This window comes from Microtus oregoni, unplaced genomic scaffold (genome assembly GCF_018167655.1).
Source record: "Microtus oregoni isolate MIOR12 unplaced genomic scaffold, Mior012 000018F_ref0000195, whole genome shotgun sequence".
NCBI lineage: Eukaryota > Metazoa > Chordata > Mammalia > Rodentia > Cricetidae > Microtus > Microtus oregoni.
The window spans coordinates 3,690,312-3,713,730 of record NW_024543077.1 but is presented as its reverse complement, the minus strand read 5'-3'; the positions used below and the strand labels follow the sequence as shown (position 1 = coordinate 3,713,730).

Here is a 23,419-nt window from a genome sequence, read left to right as displayed (position 1 = left end):
TGGAATGAATTAATCAGACAGGATCTGAGTCCTAAAGGGTTTCAACCAAATATGGGGAAAAGACAATAAATAATATAGTCTCATAGGAGAAATATCAAAATTATGTGAAAAGCACCCGAGTAACACAAAGAATGGGAACTAATGCTGCCCAGAGAAATCACAGGGAACGTGACACGACCTGGATTGACAGTGGGATTAGGGAAAAAAAAAAATCTAGTCGTTGAGTTTTAAAAGCTTCCGGAACCGAAGTGCTGCGGGAGGAGAGAGAAACTCGGTCGGATTTTGTAAACGGACCTGATTAAAACCTTCCGGCCGCGTTTCAGAAGCCTAGGGGTCGTGGCTGCCGGGGCGGGTTCTCGGTTTTCCTTTGAAGGTGGAGTAACTAAGAATGAGCGGAACCCTGGGGAAGGTAATGTAGATTTCACGTGCACAGGGCGCTGGGGAGGCCGAAGACAAAGCAGAGCTGGAAGGTGGCGGCGGGTAGCTATCCGGGCCTAGAACTCTGCGAACTTGCCCCTCCCAGCAGTCCTTGCGGTGCCTCGCGGTCGGTTCCTCCCTCCGCCCAGGGTGAATTTTGCAGTCTCGCGTCACGCCCCCTCCACTTGTCTCCTGGATGTTCTCTGTCCTGGAAGAAAGAGCTCACTGAGGGAATTAAGACGCCACGGCATAGTCCCCATAAATTGTCTGACCTTAGGCAGGTCATTTTATTTTTTTACGTTAAACCAACTTTAAGAATCATGTCTTGTTGAAGTGGTTGGGTTATGAATGAAGCTACTCGGTGAGAAGAAGAATATGAAAATGATAGATTACATTTTTGTTTACAAAACCTTATTTAAGAGTCTGTCAAAGAAGAGGGTGAACAAACCACCTTGTTGTTACTCTTTGGCTTCCAAAATCTTATTTAAGAAGAACCAGCCACTTCATCCTGTTTTGTTTTCCCCTCCCCCCTCTCCTCCCAGTCCGTCACCCCACCCCCACCCCCGCCTTCATTCTTTTTATGAGAGTAGGGGCTCACCACGTAGCCCTGACTGCTCTTGAACTCACAGCCCTCCTGCCTCAGCTTCCCCAGTGCTTGGATCACAGGCATGCACCACTGACCTAGCTAAATCACCATTCTTAAATCCAGTCTCTATTTTTCTCTTCCCATGACAAATTTAACAGATCTCAGTTGGGGTTTTCATGTGTGTTGTGCTGCTTAGATTTTTGATATTATTTCTCTCTCATCATATTGAGATTTTATTTTAGGCATTAATTGTAAATATTAAATCTATAAATCCATATGCTTATTGCTACTTGTGGATATGTGGGACTAAACTTGAATGTATCTAAATTTAAGTTTCTCTTTTCGTCCTTTATAAAGGACTCACTGGTTATCCAATTTGCGATAACAGGTCTGGAGCAAGGATAATAGGAATAAGTCAATTTTAACATTCCAGTCTATTCTCTGGCTCTGTTTGTCTTCCTTCCAAGGAATGCTGGAAGGGAAGAACAGTGTTCTAAAAAAATGTGATTTCCAACTACTCAAACTCTAAAAGAGCCATTGGAAACTTGGAATTAAGGCCATCATCTGACAAAGTCAGGCATTGGCATTTAATCCCACAACTTGGAGGGTAGAAGCAGGAAGATGAGGAGTTCAAGGACAGGATTTGTTACAGATTGAGTTTGAGGCTAGCCTAAGATACTTGACACCATGTCTCAAAAATTAAAAAAAGAGGGGCTGGAGAGATGGCTCAGTGGTTAAAGAGCACTGCCTGCTCTTCCAAAGGTCCTGAGTTCAATTCCCAGCAACCACATGGTGGCTCACAACCATCTGTAATGAGGTCTGGTGTCTTCTTCTGGCCTGCAGACATACACACAGACAAAATATTGTATACATAATAAATAAATAAATATTTTTAAAAAAAATTAAAGAAAAACAAAAAAAGTCATAATTTAGTAAAAGCAGCACGAGAAAAAATGCCATGAGAAAGAGTTCACCTGGAGGGTTTTGTTTTGTTTTGTTTTGAAGGAAAAGGGAATGTAAAAGGAGTGAAGGGGAGTGGGGACAGTCTCTGGGGACAGGAGCAGCAGAAGGGAGAAAGACAGAGACAGATGGAGACAGAGAAAGGAGGTGGACAGGGCCCTTTTATTTTTTTATTTTTTTTGGTTTTTTCGAGACAGGGTTTCTCTGTGGTTTTGGAGCCTGTCCTGGAACTAGCTCTTGTAGACCAGGCTGGTCTCGAACTCACAGAGATCTGCCTGCCTCTGCCTCCCGAGTGCTGGGATTAAAGGAGTGCGCCACCACCGCCCGGCCTGACAGGGCCCTTTTAAAAGGGAATATAAACAGGTGATGCTCTTAGTGGCTTCAGCAGAGGACCAGTACAGATGTCTGAATACTAATACAAAAGGTATGATTGAGGATACTATAAGTAGAGTGAATACTTTGTAAGGGACAAAAAATGGTGCTAATAGGGATGTTGGTGTCTTGTAGTGATTTGTGTATTTTTATTTGTTCTTCACATAGTTTTGTGGTTTTTTTGTTCTGTTTTTTCGAAACAGGGTGTCTCTGTGTAGCTTTGGTGCCTGGCCTGGAACTAACTCTTGTAGGCCAGGCTAGCCTCGAACTCACAGAGATCCACCTGCCTCTGCCTCCCGAGTGCTGGCATTAAAGGCTTGTGCTGCCACTGCTGAGCAGCTCTTCATATATTTTTAAGCAATCCCAGCAGACAGAATAGATGTGGACATTTAAATGTCAATGGTTATAAAATCTGTGCTCGTAATGGCCTATGGGAAGATAGATATTGATAGTCAGTGTAGTCATGTTGGAAGAGGATAGCCAAAGGAAACACTAGAAGCAGCAATTTTTTGAGAGAACTTAGAAAAACTTGAAAGCATTGATCATTGTACTCAAATACTTGAGGTGCTAGTATGAAAAAGAACTGCATTTATTCTGTTATACAAGAGAAACTAGGTTCAAACTGTGGAAGACACAGGGAGATTGGTTTGGATTTTCTAGGTGTGAGTCCCTTCTGACAGTTCGAGATGTCTGCAAATGTTCAGGTTCTAAACCAGGAAGGTTTTTTTTTTTTGGGGGGGGGTTGTTTGTTTTTTTTTTGTTTCGTTTTGTTTTGTTTTTTTTTGGGGGGGGGGGAATATAGCACCATCTGTCCTGGAAACTCTACAGAAAGCAGACTGGTTTCAAACTCATGGAGATCCACCTGCCTCTCCCTCACCCAGTTACTGGGATTAAGGGCATACACCACCATGCCTGTTTACATTAGACATTTTAATTCACTCATCAATAAGTATTATTTACACTTATGTAGTGTATAACACATATATGTTTTTATTCAAAGGGAGTGGCACTGCTAGAAGGTAGTGTTGGACTCTAGCGCCCAAACACCGAGAAGGAGTCGCCCCCAGAGACCATCTCACACACCACAGCCGATGCAAAAGCATGAGGATTTTATTAATTCTGTCATGACAGGGTCCCCCAGCATTCGGGAAGCCGAGGGACCTCGAATAGCTGGTACAGTCTACTTTTAAAGGGGCCACAGAAGCAAGGGGGGTTGTTCTTTGACTATTCTGATTGGCTTATTTGAAAGGACTATTACCAATAATTGACTGGAGAGCTGTTGCCAGATCAGATGAGGTAAGAGGTCATTTTGACCCCGTTTCCCAGGGGACCGAACCAAAACTTACGTATATGGGTAATTGTTCAGGAACTGAGTATGTGCAAGTGTAGCTGTTAGGTCCTTGGTTCCCAGGGGAGGAGGGGAAGCACTATGGCACAGAGGCTGAGAGGATTCAGAATTGTCAAAAATGGCTTCAGGATTGTCTTAAAGTCTTACAGTATGGCCTTGTTGAAGGAATTGTGTCCCTGTAGTGATGGTCTTTGAGGTATCTTTTTCTCAAGCTTCCCTCATTGTGAGTCAATCAACTTTCTGTTGACTGAAAAATGTAGCACTCTCAGCCCCAGCACCACATTTGCTGTACGTTGATACTGTCCCCTTCGTGATCGTAATGAACTGAACCTCTGAAAATATGAGTAAGCCACCCTCAATTAAATGTTTTCTTTGTAAGAGTTGTCATAGTTAGCTAGGCGGTAGTGGCACACGCATTTAATCCCAGCACTCAAGAGGCAGAGGCTGGTGGATCTCTGAGTTCCAGGACAACCTCGTCTATAGAGTGAGTTCCAGCATAGCTAGGGCTACACAGAGAAACCCTGCCTCAAAAAAAAAAAAAACTTTATTATGAGTGTGTATGCATGTGGTGTGTATGTGTGTCACATTACAGGTGTGTGCTTCCCATGGTGGCATGTGGAGGTCAGAGGAAAGCTTTCAGGAGTTGGTTTGCTCTTCCACTAGGAGATCCAGGAATCAAACTCAGGTCATCAAGTTTGCCCAGCAAGCACTTTTACCCACTGTGACATTTCATCAGCTATCCCTCTGATGATATAACTATAGTGGTTTATTATTTGTGTTTTAATAAATAAAGCTTACCTGCAGGCCAATGCAAAGCAGCCACGCTAGTCAACCATACAGGCCAGGTAGTGGTGCATGCCTCTACTCCCAGCACTAGAAGAACTTTCTCTCTTTAAATCTGAAGATTTCAAAGAGGTAAGAGCTCTCTGGTGGCTTGGCTGCTTCGCATTTCTGATCTTCAGGTTGAATCCCAATATCTGTCTCTGAGTTTTTATTATTTGTGCTACATGTATCACTAAGTACCATCTCTTCATATGAGAGAGGAAGTGTAGAATAGTGGAGAAATTATGGACTTTAGAGCCAGAAAACCCTTAAATCCTCTGCTAGCTTTGGGGAGTTACTATGTGACTTTGAAGTAGATTTAGTTTTCTGCACTATAAAATAGGGTTAGTAATATTTATCTTGTGTTGTGATTTAGACACAGGATGGGCATTCAGCAAAATAGATAATTAATATATGACTGCAAGGAGTTCCATTTATTTATTTATTTATTTATTTATTTATTTTGGTTTTTACGAGACAGGATTTCTCTGGTTTTGGAGCCTGTCCTGGAACTAGCTCTTGTAGACCAGGCTGGTCTCGAACTCACAGAGATCTGCCTGCCTCTGCCTCCCGAGTGCTGGGATTAAAGGCGTGTGCCACCATCGCCTGGTCCATTTATTTATTTATTTATAAATTTTCCCCAAACAAAACTTGAATGTGTACCTGAGAGGAACAGGACTGAACCTCACCCCTGAAGATGGCTCAACATAGAAGGCATTGGATGATATTAAGCATCTCGGAGAAGTAGTTTGAAATAATGTATGTAAACTGAAGTCATATATGAACCTTTTCTTCGTCAGTGCCTTTTAAGCACTTATCTCAGGAGATGGTTCTTTATTTTGAACAGATCTTCAGGAACGTCTATAAGCTGCAAAAGCACAGGACTTCCAGCCCCAGGAAGTCCTGCCAGGCATACTTGCTGTTAATAAACATAAAAATAAAAAACATATGTTTTTATTTCATTACATAATATCTATAGTTTCTTTTGGCTGTTTAATATAAGTATTAACATTCCATCAACTCTAGAACAAACCTATACTCCTTATCTGTCATCCCCCACGCCATTCCCAGCCCAGCAACTGTTAACTCTACTTCCTTTCCCTATAGACTTGAATATTTCATTGAAAGGGAACCTGTCCTGCAGTATTTAATCTTTTGTGACTGGCTGGCTTGTTTCACCTGATATATTGCCTTTAAAGTTCATTGTGTTCAATACATTTTGATTTTGTATTCCTTTTAATATGCAGCACAGTATTTGGTACTTACTTAGGCTTTTTAAAAAGAAACTTTGTTGCCTGAGAAAGTACACAAGGCCTGGATTTTCTAGTACCATAACAATAACGAATAAAGAAAGAAAGAAGTTACTGTTTTAGAATAGCTTTAGATTTGAAAAAAAAAAGTGTTAATACCATGAAGAGTTCACATAAAGCCCACTCTTCTCTATTAACATTGTAGAGCCTGTGAGCTGGCTCAGCAGATAAAGGGACTTGCTGCCAACCCTGACAAACTGAGTTTGATTCCTGGGACCCATATGGTGTAAGATGAGGACCAATTTCCTCAAATAGTCCTCTTATCTGCACATGTACTCTCCCACCTTAAATAAAGAAATACATGGGAAAATATATTAGTAGTGTAATTTCCATGAATAATAAACCAGTATTGATATCCTATTATTAACAAAGACCCATACTTTATTCAGGTTTCTTTTGTTTTTATCTAATTTCTGGTTCAATATCCATCCTGACATTATATCCCATTTAGTCATTATATTTCCTTAAGGTAGTCTTGACTGGGACAGTGTCTCAGTTTTTTTATGTTTTTGTATAATCTTTTTACATATACATGTCAAAAGAATTGTAATTATTACCCATGATGAGCAGAAATTCAGATGTTTAGAATTTATTGTCTAGAACTTCTATGTGCCACATTCTTCCTTATTAAGAAAGTACATTGATCTTTCACGTAGATGCTAGCAGGGCAGAGTGAGGTTAAAATATCGGTTGCCTCCTCTCTTAGTATTGTTTTCTCTCATGTGGTAATGTGATTATTCCTGCTGCTCTTGAGGGAGTTGGTGTGCTGTAAGACACAGCCTTTGGAGTGAGATAGTCTTCTTAGTCTCTTGTTAGCTGCCATCTTTAAGAAGTAAAACCTTTCTAGGCTTTAGTTGCCAAAAATTATCTTTCAGTGTTTGAGAATTAAAGAATATTTAAGGAAGGCCCTCTTAGTATGCAGTGAATGGCAAATCTATATGTTATGGTTGAAATTAGAAAAATGTATCAAATTTGGAAAGGGAAATGGGATGAAAAATTGTGGGAGAGGGGTTTTGGTTTTTTTTTTTAATCTGTAGTGGGCAGAGAAAGAAAAAAGGACCTTGGTTTGCTTGCCAGGTAAGAGCCCTTTGGTACATTTTGGTCTATATACTGTGGGGTTTCCATGTGAGATGAGGTGCTTGGCTTTCTGAAAGGTTAAGATCCTCACATGACTGTTGTCTTGTAGGTGCTGGGCCTGTGGAAAGATGCTGTTTCTAAGCAAGCCTTTTCTCTCCTGAGGTAAGGATATTAATGATAAATACAGCCAACAGTAGATTCATAGCTGTTATAGATTTTGCTTTTATATCCACTAAGTGTTTGCAAAGCACTTCAAATTTTAATTCTCTGCCACATTGCTCTTCAGCAAAAAGCAGTTCCATTCATTTCATGGTTCAGAACCTTGGAGTTACCTTGATACTGTCATTTCTCTTGTTCCTCTGGTATGGGACAATTATCTATTTTCTGTCAATTATGCTTTAAATAAATGCTGATTGGCCAGTAGCCAGGCAGGAAGTATAGGTGGGACAACCAGACAGGAAGTACAGGCAGGTCAGTGAGAACAAGAGAATTCTGGGGAGGAGGAGCCCATTCCTCCCCAGTCCTGTCCCAACCACAGAAGAAGGAAGATGTGATTGCACCACTAAAGAAGGTACCAAGCCATGTGGCTAACATAGATAAGAATAATGGGTTAATATAAGTTATAAGAGTTAATTAAAAGCCTGAGCTAATGGGCCAATCAGTTTATCATTAACATAGACCTCTGTGTGATTTCTTTGGGGCTAAATGGCTGTGGGACCTGGTGGCAGGACAGAAACCCAGACAACAGTTCCACCATTTATCAACAGAGCCTATTGGCTCCACTGTAACATTTACAGAGTCAAACCATATTTTACTGCCCTTTTAGCCTCATGCTTCCAGTTTTGCTAAGCTCTTGGGAATGAGCTCCTCATCTGTTCTCCATGTTTACTTTTTTCCCCACTTCATACTGAAATTGGGGTGATTCTTTCAAATGTATTCAATTACATCATTCCTCTGCTCAGAATTCTCAAATGGTATGCTATCTTTATTAACTATGGTCTTAGTGTTATTATCAAATAAGGATTGACTTAACAGTTTGAGTGTACGGTCAGTCCATTGTGGTGGAGAAGGCATAGCTTCCTCAATCAGTGGAGAGGTGAAAGCTCTCAGTTAAACTTCTCTGGGAACACCCCCCTAGACATACCCAGAGATGTGTCTCCTAGGTAGTTCTAAATTCAGTCTCGGTATACTATTATACCATCTTACTCAAAATAAATTTTATGATCCTTATCTTGGCCTGCAGCATTTAGTAACTGAAGTCTAAAGAGAGTGAAATCTATTGCTTTAAAATGGTATAATTTATATAAATTAGAATTAGGTTTCAAATCCAACATTTTTTGTTTGTTTTTAAATCGTATCTATTGAAGACTTTCTCTTTTTGCTCTCTTTCCATTTCAATATATTTTTCATGATTATTTATCTATGTTAATAAACACCTGCAATGATACTAAGGCATTTTATATCTTATCTCTAACCTTCACAAAAATATTATAGAACAAATACAAATGCCATCATTTCATAAAATAGGAAACTGACTCAGTTTAAGATAGCATTTCAGCCTTATGAGATTATCTGTTATTACCTGTTCTTTAAGGATGAAATAACAGAATTACAGTGACATAATACAACTTGCTTAATGTCATGGTTTAGAAATGGTTCAGTCAGCATTCCATTACAGATTTGTTTGTAACACAGTTTGGTTTCAAAGCTTCTCAATGTAGAAACTAGAATGCTGCAGATACCTACTCAGCTAGACCAGAGCTTGTCTGACTGTCCTGTTCTCCTGACCTCTGTGCAGCCTAGTTCTCATTGTTGTCCCTTTTCCTCCATCCTCTCGTAGTCTACTCTGCCACTGCAAGGCTCATCTGCTTTGGTCTCACGGCTTCCCATTTCATCTCAAAATTGTTGCTGAGTGGTGTGGCAAGTCCTTTTGTCTGTGTTGCTTTTATTGGTTAATGAATAAAGAAGCTGATTCTTATGTGTGTAGAACTACAGAGCTAGTTCCTGACTGTCCTGGAACTAGCTCTGTAGCCGAGGCTGGCCTTGAATTCAGAAACCCTCCTGACTCTTCCTCCCAAATGCTGGAATTAAAGCTGTGACTGGAGTTTCTTGTACCATTTTCAGATTTGGCTTTGTGTGGTGTGGTTCTTAGACTTGACCATATCTACATGGTAGCCCGAAGGTCCTGAAGCAACTGAGTTCAGAAGAGAAAGATTTTTTTTTTTAATTTTATATTACAGGTGTTTTGCCAGCGTGTAAATAGTATCAGGTCCCCTTGGAACTGGAGTTAGACACAATTGTTAGCTCCCATGTGGGTTGAACCCAGGTCCTCTCAAAGATTAGTCAGGGAGGAGTCTTAACCACTGAGCCACCTCTCCAGCCCACAGAGAAAGAAATTTTTAAAAACATTCTATGTGTATGAATAGTTTGCCTGCATATATATATGTGTGTACCATTTGTATGCCTGTTGCCCAGGGAGACCAGAAGAGGGCATTGGATTTCCTGGAACTGAAGTTATAGACAGTTGAGATCTGCTGTGTGGATGCTAGGTACTGAACCTGGGTCCTTTGCAAGAGCAGCAAGTACTTTTAACCTCCGAGCCATTTCTCCATCCTCTAGTTCTTAATTTTAAAAAACTCACTTTAAATATTTCTATTTCCCTATTTCCACCAACCTGGTTGAAGAGACCATACTTCTTTTGACTCTTGTACATATTTCTGTTTTGGATCAGTGCTTTCTCATTTGTTTGTATTTACCATTCCCAAGTGGATCTTGTAAGAGATGCTGTACTTAGTATTTGCATCCTCAGGACTACTTTAACTGCTATATAATAGGACCTTAATTATGTTTGTAGAAGGAGAGACTAAGGAAGCATCTACTGTTAGCATATCCTAACATAGAACATAAACGTTATAGTAATACTGCAAATAAATGTGAATATCTAATTATATTCAACATACTTTTCCTCTCGTTTTAGATTCAGAATTTTAAGAGAGAATCCCATTTGTTCTGCAGGTAAGTGATTATATCTTGGTGTGGTCTGCTTTCTGGAAATGACCTTCTACAGTGATTTTTGTCTAGAATGTCTAATGAATTTTTTAGGCGGGTGGCAGGGGCCAGATCCTCCTTTCATAGGCTAGGACTGTGGACAAGAACTTGGAGTGGTTAGAGCAAGAACACTGTAGTGAGTTTGGGTTACACAAGTCTATCACTTCCTTCTTGGGTGATTCTTTGTTTGTTTGTTTTGAGATAAGGTTCTCTGTGTAACCCTGGCTGTCCAGGAACTCACTTTGTAGACTAGGCTGGCCTTGAACTCAGGGATTCACTTATCCTTGTCTCCTAGTGCTGGGATTAAAGGTGTGCACTCCACTACCCGCCGACTTGCTTTTGAGACAGAACCTTACTGTGTCAAGGTTGGCCTTAGAGATTCCCTTCCCTTGAGTTTACAGGTGCTGGGATTAAAGGCATGCCCCATGTCTGGCCCTACAGATATAGCAAGAATATCCTAGGCTATTCGCCACCTACATTCCCAGTCATCTGGGCAGAAAACATGTTATACATCTTTTCCCTTGAAAAGACAACCCTGCATGTCTATCATCCCTGGTGCTGTCTGTGAGCACAAGGACTTTTGTGCTCTCAACAGCTGTATGTCATATAACTAATGAGTACCAGAGATAAAGGAATAAGAAAAAGAACAAATATGAACTCATAGTGCGCAAGACAATATGTAAGAGACTTTAAATATGGTAATAATTTGAATGGTTGCAGGAGTGGACAGACACAGCTTTAGTTTTCCAGTCAACTGTGCCATGACTTTTGTTTTTGTTTTGTTTTCGTGTTGTTTTTCTGTAGCTTTGGTGCCGGTTATGGAACTCACTCTATTGACCAGGCTGGCCTCAAACTCACAGAAATCCGCCTGTCTCTACCTCCTGAGTGCTGGGATCAAAGGCATGTGCTAAAGTCACCACTACCTAGTGATTTTGTTTTTTTAATGACCAGAAGTTTTACATTCTCATATAAGTAAATTTATTAATCTTTGATTTCTAAATTTTATTTCATGCTTAGTTAGATCTCCTTTACCCTACGATTTGTTTGAGACAAAGACTGGCCTTTTAACTTATTATGTAGCCAAGTCTGTTGTTAAACTTAAAGAGCTTCTTCTGCCTCAGCCTCCTATGTGCTGAACTTACAGGTGTGTGTCGTAACACCTGGCAGGCATGATGAGGAGCATGATGAGGAGGCCGTATTCCATTTTGGAGCTGGAGTTGTATTTCAGTTGACATAGTGATTGCTTAGCATACACAAAGCCCTACATTCTGTCCTCAGCATCTTAGTCATGGTGGTATGTGCCTATAATACCAGCACCTAGGAGATGGAGACAGTGGGATCAATCATTCAAGGTCATCCTTGCTATATACCTAATTCCAGCCAATGCAGGCTGTATACTATTTCAAAATTATGTTATAATGATGTTCAGAAGAATGAAGAACAGCACCTTGTTTATACTGTCACTTACCCACTTAATATAAGGACTTTGGGTACCATCTCAGCTGCTCAGTCCAAGGAAAGGCCTGCTTATGGTAATTCTCTTTTTCTTACTTATTTGGACATGGTAGTTCAAAGTAAATATATAAAAGAAAGTGAATGAAGGGAGCTCAGAGTGCTCTGACCACAGCATGAGCAAAAGATAGAAAGGAATATGGTGTGTTTGGGTCTAAGAAGCATTGAGGGGAGGACAAAAAGATATTTTGAGAAAACAACGTGGGAGCTACCATGGAACAACAAATCATTGCAGACCACTTTGGTAGAATATGTGGAGAACCATTTTTGTTTTGTTTTTTAAATTTACATTGAGCATATAGTGTTTCTCAGGGGCTAGCATTTTCTCTGTCCTTAGGGGACTTGATTCTATTGAATAGAGAGAATATGCTGTAATTAGATTCTTGGCTGGTACTATTCATCCCTTTTCTCTACCTGCATGCCATGCTGAAAATGCTTGTTCCAATTTCTAAAGAGAAATGATTAAAACAGAGTTGTTTATCTTATCCTAGATTGATAGGTTTGGTTCCCCTGTTAGTAAACAAAATTCTGAAAAACATTTGTGGTGGAATAGAGAGGAAAGGGGGAAAGTCGGTATAGGTTTACATCTTACAGCTGTGGCAACTGAAGGATTTTTTTTTAATCTGAAAACAGGGGGTTTTGTGTCTTTGTCAGTGAAGAGTGGTCTTTCTTCTCAGGAGGCTGGGAGGTTAGTGAGACAACAGGAAACCCAACTTAGTGACACAGGGTAGAGACAAAGAACCCAATTGAATTTACTGAGAATAAGAGGCTTTCAAACTTACACGTGTTACAATAAAAACAACTGGCTAATTAAACAGCTTAACTACTAACAGTTTAACACAAACGTTTTATTTAAGGGAGAAATGGTTAATTTAACATTCGTTTAAGCCAGCTTTTTAATTACCAGCTGCTCTAATTATCGGAATTGCCCCAAACTGAATTTAAGAATGGCTCCTTGCCAAGGAATTCCTGAAGAGGAGAGACTGAGGCAAGCATTTGCAGCCCTTGCAACTTAAGCTGTATCATCATCTTAAAGATCAGTTTCCTGTCTACTTTTTGAAGTCACTGATGGGTAATTGAATGTCTCTATGATTAAACACAATGACTGACATCTGAGTTTTTAATGTACACATTATGTTTTATTATGTAATTCAGGCAGGCATGAGGGAGCTCTGATCTTTGTGTGTTTAGGGCTACAGAATAATGTCACCAAGATGAGGGCAGTAGCCCCACAATGCACCAAAGACATGGTAGCTACAAGACTCTGTAGACTGCCAGTAGAACCTACAGAACAGGAGATGGCATACAGTAATTGTACCTGGATTATAAAGTCAAGGTCCTTAAAATGCTTAGCTAAGGAATGTCATCTTCAAGCAGTGAAAAGCCATCAAGCATTAAAAAATAACAACAAAACCCTTTCTGCCTCATTCAGGGCTGACTATAGCTGGCCAATAGTGAATGCTTCTATAGATTGCATGTATAAAATGAATAAATGACTGAATTAATGAAAAAGTAATCATTAGAAATTTGGTTTAGAAGGACTGTTTTGTGGCTGTAGAGGTGGAGTAAAGCTGTGAGGGTGTAATCAGGACCGGTGACGCCTAGTGACACATACCTAATGCTCTGTCTGTACTCCCTCCCACTCCCTCCACACAACTAAAACAACCATTTAAAACCATAATGGGACTGGAACAATGGATCAGAACTTAAGAGCACTTGCTGCTCTTGCAGAAGACTTGACTCACAAGCATCTGTAGCTCCAGTTCCAGGGGAATCTAAATCCCTCTCTGGCCTCTGCACATATACATGCAAAAAAAAAAAAAATACTCATACACAAAATAAAGATAAATTCTTTAAAAATAGCATAAATATAATTTCTTTGTTTATTGCTGTTCATGATGAGATCCAAACCCTTAACAAGGCCCAGGTTTGCTGGTTTCAGCCCTGTAATATCTTTGGTAGGGCCCACTCACTTCACGTCAGCCACACTCACAGCCTTCCTGCTTCTTGCATGTGCCCTGCATGCTATTCTTTATATGCTATTCTTTCAACTATAACACTCATCTTTCATTTTCCCTCTAAAAAACTCTCATTTGCCTGTGAAGTCTATGTTATTATATTATATTATATTTAGTTAGTATATTATTATAGATAGTCAAGAACTTCATAGTCTGATAAACCCAAGTGTAAGTAGTAATTCGACCTCATACATAGAATGACTTGGTCATTTCACCAAATGTTGTGAACTACCTGTATTAGTTAATTTTTTCATTGTTCCAGGCAGATACCTGAGAAGAAGCAACTTAAGTAAGGGAGAGTTTGCTTTGTTTCACAGTTGGAAGGTACATGGTCTGGCATAGTGGGGAAGGAATGGTGGCAGAACAAGAGACAGTTACACTGGTTACACTGTTACACAGTCAAGAAGCAGAGAAATGAATGCTGGTTCTCAGCCAGCTTTCTCTTTTTGGTGTAGCTTGTCTTTTTGATAGTTCTAATCCTGTCAAGCTGACAGTTAATGCTAACCATCACACTGCCATTTTATTTTTATTTATGAATAAAAATAAGAATGATGACTCAAAGTGACTAGAAAAACCAACAAAAGTGTGTGTGTGTGTGTGTGTGTGTGTGTGTGTGTGTGTGAAAGCAAGATATTGGCAGTAAGTCCTCCTGCTGAGCCCACTGCATGTGTAGAAAGCCCCTGCTTTTTCTTAATAATGGCATATATACCTGAACCTAGATTTGGGAGGAACGATGTTCACTTAAAATATATATTAAATATTGTGCTATAAACACAAATAAATCAAATCACACTTTTTTGTTTCTTTGTGGTAGCTGGGCTCAAACTTGAATTGGGAGCATTAGGCAAGTGGTGAACAGCTGAGCTGTGTACAGTACTGCACGATTTTTAAGAGTTTATAGAAACTCCTGATTTTTTTTTTTTCTGGCTATTTTCGCTGCCTGCTCCCTTTTCTCCATAGTCTCCATCAGAAAACTTCAAGTAGGCCTGGGCGTGGTGGCTTATACTTGTGATCTCAGTGCTTTAAAGGCTGAGGTAGGAGGAATAAAGGCTGTGAGTTTCAGGCCATCTTGGGCCACATAGTGAGTTCTAGTCTGGGATACAGAGTGAAACCCTGTCTTAAGAAGAATATGGTCCGAGGTATGTGTGTATGGAGGATTTGTGGTCTGTGGTGTGTGTGCACACATATGGAGGACAGAAGACAGTTCTCAGGATTCATTCTCTCTTTCTACATCTGGGTCCTGGAGTTGGAACTCAGTCATCAAGCTTGGCAATAGCACCCTCACCTGCTGAGCCATTGCTCTCAAAATAAATAAATAAATAAAAACTAACAATAACAAAACCAAACATACCAAGAAACAAAAATGTCAAAGGGTGGCTTGTTGAGGAACAAGAAGAAATGAGAGTCTCATTAAAATATATTTTGTTCCCTTGACCACCTTTGACTTTTCAGGAGAGATTTTCACAAAGAAAGCTAATTAGTGGGAGCTAAAGAAAGGAGGAAAAGAAAGGGAAAACTGGGAATAAGCAAGAACTACCTTAATACGTATGTTCCTTCTGTCTCTGATTTGTCTTGTCTTCCCTTAGGTGGTGTTGTAATGAGGTCCAGTCGGCACTACAGGACAAAGCCTACTCATGGCATTGGCAGATACAGACACTTGGTGAAAGTGCTAGAGGTGAGCTACAGGCAGATGTAGTAGGCAAGCATGGACAAGAAGGAGGGTACCAGAAGGGATACTGGAATCAGCTTTCTTTGTTCTCCTAAAGCCACACCTCTAAAGAGGCCTAGCCCTTCCTGTGAGTCCTCAGATGGCTCCTCCTCTCTACTGGGATCTGCACCCTCTCTCTTCCCTTCCAGACTTCAGCCTTCTCCACTGTGTTGACTGCAGTGTTAATTGCCATGAAGAATCCTAGCTTGTTTAGCCAGGGAAGTGTTGAGGCTTCCCACTCATGGTAAGGCCTTGAAGTTTGCTGTGGCCACTCCTGTTGAAAGCTTCAGTAATAAAGAGGAACTTGCTCAAGATAAATAATCTATTGCAGTTAACCAATTCTGGATTTAGTTCATGAAGTTTATCTTTTCTAGTTATGTAACTCTGGAAGACAAACCTTAATACATTATGATTAAATGTTTTTGTTTTGGGGTGGGGGGGAGGGTGGCATAAAATTTCATTATGTAGCTCTGGCTGATCTGGAACTTCCTATGTTGACCAGACTAGACTTGAACTTACAGAAATCCACCTGTCCTGCCTTTTGAGGATTCGAATGCCTCACTATCATGCCCAGCAGATTTCTTTTTCTTTCTTTCTTTCCTTCATTCTTTCTTTCTTTCCTTCCTTCCTCCCTCCCTCCCTTCCTTCTTTCTTCTTTTTTTTTTTAATTTCTTATATAATACTTGGACTTATTTTCTTTCTCTTTGTTTTCTATTCAGCCTAAAAAGAAGAAAGCAAAAGTGGACGTGAGAGCCATTAATCTGGGGACAGATTATGAATATGGTGTTTTAAATATTCACTTGACTGCTTATGACATGACTCTGGCAGAAAGCTATGCCCAGTATGTTCACCGTCTCTGCAACCGGCTCTCCATCAAAGTTGAGGAAAGGTAGGAAGGGTACCTTTTTTGGGGATGTGTCTGTATAATACTTCACTTTTCAGTCAAAGCATAGAACAAGTCACTGACCTCAAATGTTCCCGTACAGCCAGTCTCTTCCCCTCCCAACCTGCAGTTCTGGCAACCACTGAAAGGTAACTAGCCTACTTTTTAAATGTATTTACTGTGTATGTGTTGTTCATACATGTCTCAGGGTGCATTAAGCACACCGTGTGTAAAGGTCAGGATTCAGTTCTTTTGTTAAAGGGAAATGAATTCCCTTTAAGTTCTTATGCAACTTAATTATGCGAAGGAGACATTCTCAGAGTGACGCTGGTGTGTCCTGAACACTGATCTAGCACTTCTTAATCTTTGCAATAAAAATGGGACCTCGGGCTTGGAATCTTGGGCAAGATATCTTGCTAGAATTTTGTGACATGGATTGTTTTGGGAGTTTTTTGTGGGTGCTTTTTTTTTTTTTTTTGAGATGGGAGATGGGGTTTCTCTGTGTAGTCTTGGCTGTTCTGGAACTCACTCTGTAGAACAGTCTGGTCTTGAACTCAGATTTTCACTTTCCCTAGTGCTGGGACTAAAGGCATGTGGTACCGCTACCTGTCGTTATTAGTATTTCATTTCTCTTTAGTTTGATGAACTTTTCAGTAAGATGAATGCAACATACCATATTCTACATGGCCATTAGTTCAGTCTCACCACCACATCAGATCTTCAGTAGCTCACAGAGGCTCAGATTGTAATTTCATTTACACATGAAGCTCAGAGGGAAGAGTGGACTGAAAAATGACAGTCTCCAAACACACTGCTCTGTTCCCGTAGAGCTTGGCCCGCTGAAGCTAATAGAGCAAGTAAGCACAGACTTGACAGTAGTGACTCCCAACCTAGTGACTGAAATCATTCTGTCCCACTGGAGGGGTCCTCACGGCATTCAGGTGGGATACATAGGCCAGCTTCCACAACGAGAATGCCTGGTGTGGAACGTTACCAGTGCTGACGCTGAAAGACACTGGTCCAGAGCTGTTGGACACGTCGCCTTATTTCTCCATAACACACACAGTGATCAGGGCTCACCTCCAAAGTATGCCTAAGTGCTGGGCTGGATTCCCTTAGAATCCCTTAGAATTTGCTCCAGTAGCAGCAAATGCGTATCATCACCAAGGTTACACACAGGGTAATGCGTCAGTCATTGTCAAGGAGACACAGAAAAGCACTGAACACAGTGTGTTCCCTCAGAGTTCAGAGTTGTCTAGACAAGGTAAAGATATCTGCTTACCTCAACACTGGCTGCAGGTGAGCATCCTGTAGGAGATATGATATGGAGCAGTGGTTGTACTCACAGATGACCCTGGTAGATGTGGTGCTGCTGGTTTGAGTGGACACTCAACAGCTAACTCTTCTTCTGCAGTTACGCGATGCCCACCAAAACCATGGAGGTGATGAGGCTACCAGACCAAGGCAACAAAATGGTCCTAGACTCAGTCCTTACCACCCATGAGCGAGTGGTTCAGGTAGGCACTCTGGGGGATTCCCAAGTCCTTTTGCTTCTCTGGTTCCCTTTCTCCATCTTTTTCTCCATCTGTCAGACTTTTTTCCATTTGTTCTTCCTGCCCTTAAATAATGGTGTACTCTACAGCTGGGTTCTTGACTCCTCCACCTCTCCTGTTATGAAATCGCATTCATTCCCCAAGCATCATTGTATAACAATACCCCTAGGTGCACACGCACACACACAAACACACATACCCCTGATCTGTTGGCTGAGCTTTAAATACAGTAGACCTGCTGGTCTAGTGGACTTTTGTGGATGTTGCACAATGTACTCCCAGACCTCATTGTATGGAAAACTAATTGTTTGGGACAATTTCCCTCTTTGTAATCCTTTGAGCCTAATGCTTAATCCTTCTTTGTCTTCTGATACTTGTTCAGTATGGAACTTCATTCATTTTTGTGACCAAGAAATATTCCATTGTGTGAAACTTTATTTACAGTTCCATTGTATTCCTCCTTTTAGTCCACAAAAGAACCTTAACCTTATCAGCAGCAGTAAGAATGTTGAGGGAGCAACACCTAAATCTAAATATCCTAATTTTAAAGTGACTTTGAAATTTTTAAGTCTTTAAATAGCAATTTGCTTATGATGTATCTTAGGTGCCTCTTACTTGCTGCCAAGGCCCATAGTGTGAAGGAGGACGTTTGGAGCACTAGCACCATTGTGTGTCCCCTCCTGCTCTTTTTGGTGTCCCTTTCACTCCAACCATAGGAGCTTATCTGGATTTTCTAATGCTGTTATGCAGTTTACATTTTATAGAATGCTACTCTCTCAGCACTGAAAAATAACCATGCTACTGTCTAATTCTACTGGTTTAATTCCATTTTACTCCAAGACTTCACCCAGACATTATCCACTCTTTTTTTTTTTTTTGGTTTTTCGAGACAGGGTTTCTCTGCAGCTTTGGAGCCTGTCCTGGAACTAGCTCTGTAGACCAGGCTGGTCTCGAACTCACAGAGATCCGCCTGCCTCTGCCTCCTGAGTGCTGGGATTAAAGGCGTGCGCCACCAACGCCCGGCTACATTATCCACTCTTGAAGCTTTTTTTTTTTTTTTTTTGACTTAACCTTGACTGAGTTAAATGCTTATTTCTACTGTGGGTCCTCATAGTACTCTTTATGCCTTCCCACCACACATCTGACTCACCTCTGGATTCTCAAGACAGGCCTGACATCAACACCTGGTCAGTATGGTATCAGAGACTTCTGAGTGCCAGCCTCAGTGTCCCCTCGGGGTCCAGAAGAAGACTTACAGCGAGTGCGGGACTTAGATCTGAAGGAGAATGACCTCTCCACTATGTCTTTTTCTGCACCAGTTTCTTTATCTTCTCCGGCTGTTCTCTTCCTATTTTGTAAAGTTTCCAGCGCAAAACAAAGACAGTTCTCTGAACTTAGACGTCCCTTAATTTTTGAAGGTCCCAAATGTGATCTGCATGAAAGATTCCTTTCCTGACTGCATGTCCTGCTAAATGGAAGAGAGTTGCAGGGACATGGCTTCTAATGTACCTCAGAGAATGAAGCAGAGATTAGACTGTGAGAACCAAGGTTGTTGACTGCAGGACTAAGTACCACAAAGTGGGGGGTGACCCAATATACTAGTACATGGGAAAGAATTGTGCCCAATAATCCATACTCTGCTGAATCTTGCACTAAGGGAGAGTGCTTACAGCTTCACAAGAGATCTACTGTGAGAATCAGCCGATATACAAAAGGTGGTAGGCCCAGCACCTTGCAAACTGGGTTTATCTCCATCAGAATATATTCATTCTGGGGAAGAGACAGAAATCTTTAATAAATAAATAAATGGAAAAAAAGAGAACAAAATTTAAAAAAAAGAATATATTCATTCTGGTGGGTCAGCCTTCTGCTCTATCAGCTGAAATCTCACTGCATGATTCCTGAGGACCACAGCAATATGGTAAACCCAAATTGCATCAGAAAATCAGTATTGGTCTGGCTGTGACATTCCCTGCCTACAGGAACAATGGCAAACAGACATTTCAACAAAGAGCAAGAGAAATCCTATGGGAACTGAGCTTAGAAGCCTCTCTGAGTATCAGCCTCTACCCCACTGGAGCTGAAAGGGAGTCCAGGCCCTGCTTGCAGATCACCCTCTTCCCCACGGGAGCTGCTGCAGGGACACCCAGGCTGTGTGCAAGTCATCTGACCTTCAGTACTCTCCCTTAGACATCTCTCTTCATTTGCAGATCAGCAGTCTGAGTGCTACGTTTGCAGAGATTTTCTTGGAAATACTCCAAAGCAATCTTCCAGAAGGAGTCAAGTTGTCAGTGAGGGAGGTAGGTGCCAGTGTGGAAAGAGGCTCTTGGTGGCCTTTGTGTGCTCACAATGAGGATAAAGAAGTCAGTGCTGCTTAGTTTTGAAATAACAGAGAAATGTATATTTCAGCTGCTATCAGGAGAACTGTACAGCCTGGTGGCCCCGAGACCATTACTCTGAGGCCTCTGAGGTGTCAGGAATGATGCTGTGTGTAACACAGGAGCTAGCCTCTATCACAGCATCCTGACATTAGGGACTGAGCCCATCACCTTCAGATTCTCCCTTCAGGTAGCTATAAAGCAGAAACATGTTTTAAGATTATAAACAGTATAATGAATGCAGTGGTTCTCAACCTTCATAACACTGTGACCCTTTAATACAGTTCCTCATCATTTTCTTATTGCTACTTCATAACTTATTTTGCTACTATTATGAATCAATGTAAATATCTGTGTTTTCTGATGGTCTTAGGCAACCCCTGAGAAAGGGTCATTTGACCCCCAAAGGGATCACGATCCACAGGTTGAAAACCACTGCATCAGGGCATTACCTTAGAGAGACGTTTTCTAGACCACCAATGAATGATTATAGCTCCATTGAATGTATCTGGTAAAGACTGAGATGCATGCAGAAATAAGCAACATTAGCCTAAATACTGGGTTCAGATCTAGTTGGCATGACAATCCTTCTTATGACACAGTTCCCATTATGTCATGTTAGCCTGGTATATTGCTTCATCTAGCTTCCCTTGTTCTGTCCACACCTGTCCAGTGATTATTTCAGTTCTACAGAGATCTGCATATAGGGTGAGAATGTGCTGGTTGTGTTAAAAATATTGCAGTACCTGTGCATGCAATCCTAGCACTGAGGAGGCAGAAACAGGAAGATTGAGGTTTGAGGCCAGCCTGGTCTAAATAGTAGGTTCAGGGTCAGCCTGGACTATATACCAAGACCCTATCTCAAAAAAGCAAACAAGACTGGTGAGATGGCTCAGCAGGTAAAGGTTCTTGCTGCCAAACCTGACAGCCTGAAGTCAATTCCCAGGACCACATGGTGGAGGGAGAGAACTAACTTTCAAATGTTGCCCTTACTTCCATGTGGGTAAACATGCACACACATACACACACACACACACACACACACACACACACACACACAACATCATTCAAAAAAAAAGAGGCAGAGGCAGGGGGATCTCTGTGAGTTGTAGGCCAGCCTGGTCTACAGAGTGAGTTCCAGAACAGCCATGACTACTATGAGAGAAACCCTTTCTCATAAAACAAACAAATAAACCCAAAGTTTTTAGACCATATGGCTCAGTGGCAGTGTTTACCTCTTATGTGAAAGGCCCTGGTCTATAACATGATGCAAAATCAAATAAATATAACCAGAAAACTTCTGGTGTAATACTTGTGGCATCCTGTTTACATGTCTGTCTTGGCTAGCATACTAAGATGAAGTGTGTGGTTCAGTGTTGGTTCCTGGTACCCAGTTCAAGTCTGGGTCACGCTGCATGCTCATTGAGAAAGGGCTGACTCTGGATTACTCTCTGCAGAGCTGCCCAAGGACCCTTTTTGGAGGTGCATTTGTATGTATGGGCAATAAAAGTTCTGTGGTGATTGCCATTTGTTTTCCTTGTCCTAGCACACCGAAGAAGACTTCAAGGGAAGGTTCAAAGCTCGGCCAGAACTGGAGGAATTGTTGGCCAAGTTGAACTAAACACTGCAAGCCCTCTCATGTCATCATCGGCCTCAGAGAAATCTTCCTGCATGAAGACATAAGCCAAGAGAATGAGTGCTCATACTGGGAACGCCTCCTGTGTCTGTGGCATGCGGTGCTTGCCAGTTACCATTTACCTAATAAAATTTGCTATTACCTCTGTGTGTGTGTGTGTGTGTGTGTGTGTGTGTGTGTAGCAATTATCCTTTAAATTTTTTTGTTTTGTTTTGTTTTTTGAGACAGGGTTTCTCTGTGTAACAGACCTGGCTGTCCTGGAACTAGCTCTGTAGACCAGGCTAGCGTCAAACTATCTTTATGGATTTCTGTTTCTCCTTGTCTAATCATGTTTTCATTCCACCATACTTTTTCAGTTAGTGTGAACTCATGTTTTAAAGCAATCTAGTATAAGCTAATTGTTTATGTGTTTGTTTGTTTGAGTCAAGGTCTCTATATAGCCATTGACTGTTTTGGAATTTGCTCTGTAGACAAGGGTAGCCTCAAATGCACAGAAACCCACCTACCTCCTTGCCCCAACTGGGATTAAAGATGTGTGCCACTGTGCTCGGTATGATTATGACTTGGCATGCCTTTAATCCCAGCACTTGGGAGACAGAGACAGGTGGAGCTCCATGAGTTCAAGGCCAACCAAGTCTACCAAGTGATTTCCAAGACAGACTACAAAGCTACCGAGAAACCCTGTCTCAAAAAAAAAAAAAAATGTATCTTTATATAGATATAGAGACATGTAGCTCTGTAATGAATTAGACTTTACAACATAAGTGAACTCTGTGCTCATCGATTTTCTGTTGCTTTAATGAAGTTCCCGAGGCTGGGTTCTTTATAAAGAAAAAGATTCAACCAATTGTGATAATACACACCTGTACTCCCAGCACTTAGGAGGTAAAGGCAAGAGGATTAGGAGTTCAGGGTCATTTGCAGGTACATAGTGACTTCAAGGGCAACTTGGCTCACATGAGACTCTACGTACATACATATGTACATACATAAAAGATACTTGCTAAGTGTGGTGGCATGTATCATCCCAGTATTCGGGAGGAGAAGCATTGCCAAGTTCAAAAACTTGATCATGGTCAGGGGTCAGAAAATATGGTCTATGAATCAAATCCTACCTTTGCCTATTTTTAGTTTTTTGTTTTTTCAAGACAGAGTCTCACTATGTAGCTGTGGCTGTCCTGGAATTTGCATGTAGCCCAGCCTGGCCTTGAACTCACAGAGATCTGCTTGCCAAGAGCTGGGATTAAAAGTGTGGACCACTATTTCTGGCCCTATTTTTGTCGTATAATAATTTATTGTGGTAACATTTACATACCACAGAACTAGTGATTGTAGGACTGGAAAGGTGGCTTGGTGGGTAAAGATGCTTGCTGCCAAGCCTTGTGACCTCCATTTGGCTCCTGAGACTTACAAGGTAGAAAGAACCAACTCCTGAAAGTTGTCTGCTGACCTCTGAATGTCACACACACAAAAATCAAATGTGTAATAAAACAATCTAAATTAGCCATTTTGAAATGCACATTTCAGTGTTCTATAGTATATTCACAATACTGTGTAATCACTTCTTGTCTGGTTCAACTTCCTGTTAGTAAAAGTTTGTTGGAAAAGAGTCATGATCATCTACTTGCTGTTGCCTCTGACTGCACTGGGGTGCGGTGGGTGAGTTGAACAGTCACACAAATGGCAGCTGTCTTGCCCATTGTAAACTTTGTCAGATCTTTGGCTAAATCATTGTTTCTCAGACTGCTCATGAGGGTCTCGAGTCAGGGTTTTTGAGCACTAATCACTAGA

The 23,419-nt window shown here is 41.1% G+C and overlaps 1 protein-coding gene across 1 annotated transcript; it reads left to right on the top strand.

The window, feature by feature from the left end:
• Positions 1 to 287: 287 nt before the first annotated feature.
• Positions 288 to 21,773, top strand: LOC121458638 (39S ribosomal protein L48, mitochondrial). The gene is made up of 8 exons (XM_041667944.1): positions 288 to 409; positions 7,002 to 7,054; positions 9,870 to 9,907; positions 15,057 to 15,145; positions 15,898 to 16,067; positions 17,476 to 17,578; positions 19,825 to 19,914; positions 21,539 to 21,773. The coding sequence occupies exons 1-8, from the start codon at positions 389 to 391 to the stop codon at positions 21,611 to 21,613; spliced, it is 639 nt and encodes a 212-aa protein (XP_041523878.1). The 5' UTR covers positions 288 to 388; the 3' UTR covers positions 21,614 to 21,773.
• Positions 21,774 to 23,419: the final 1,646 nt, after the last annotated feature.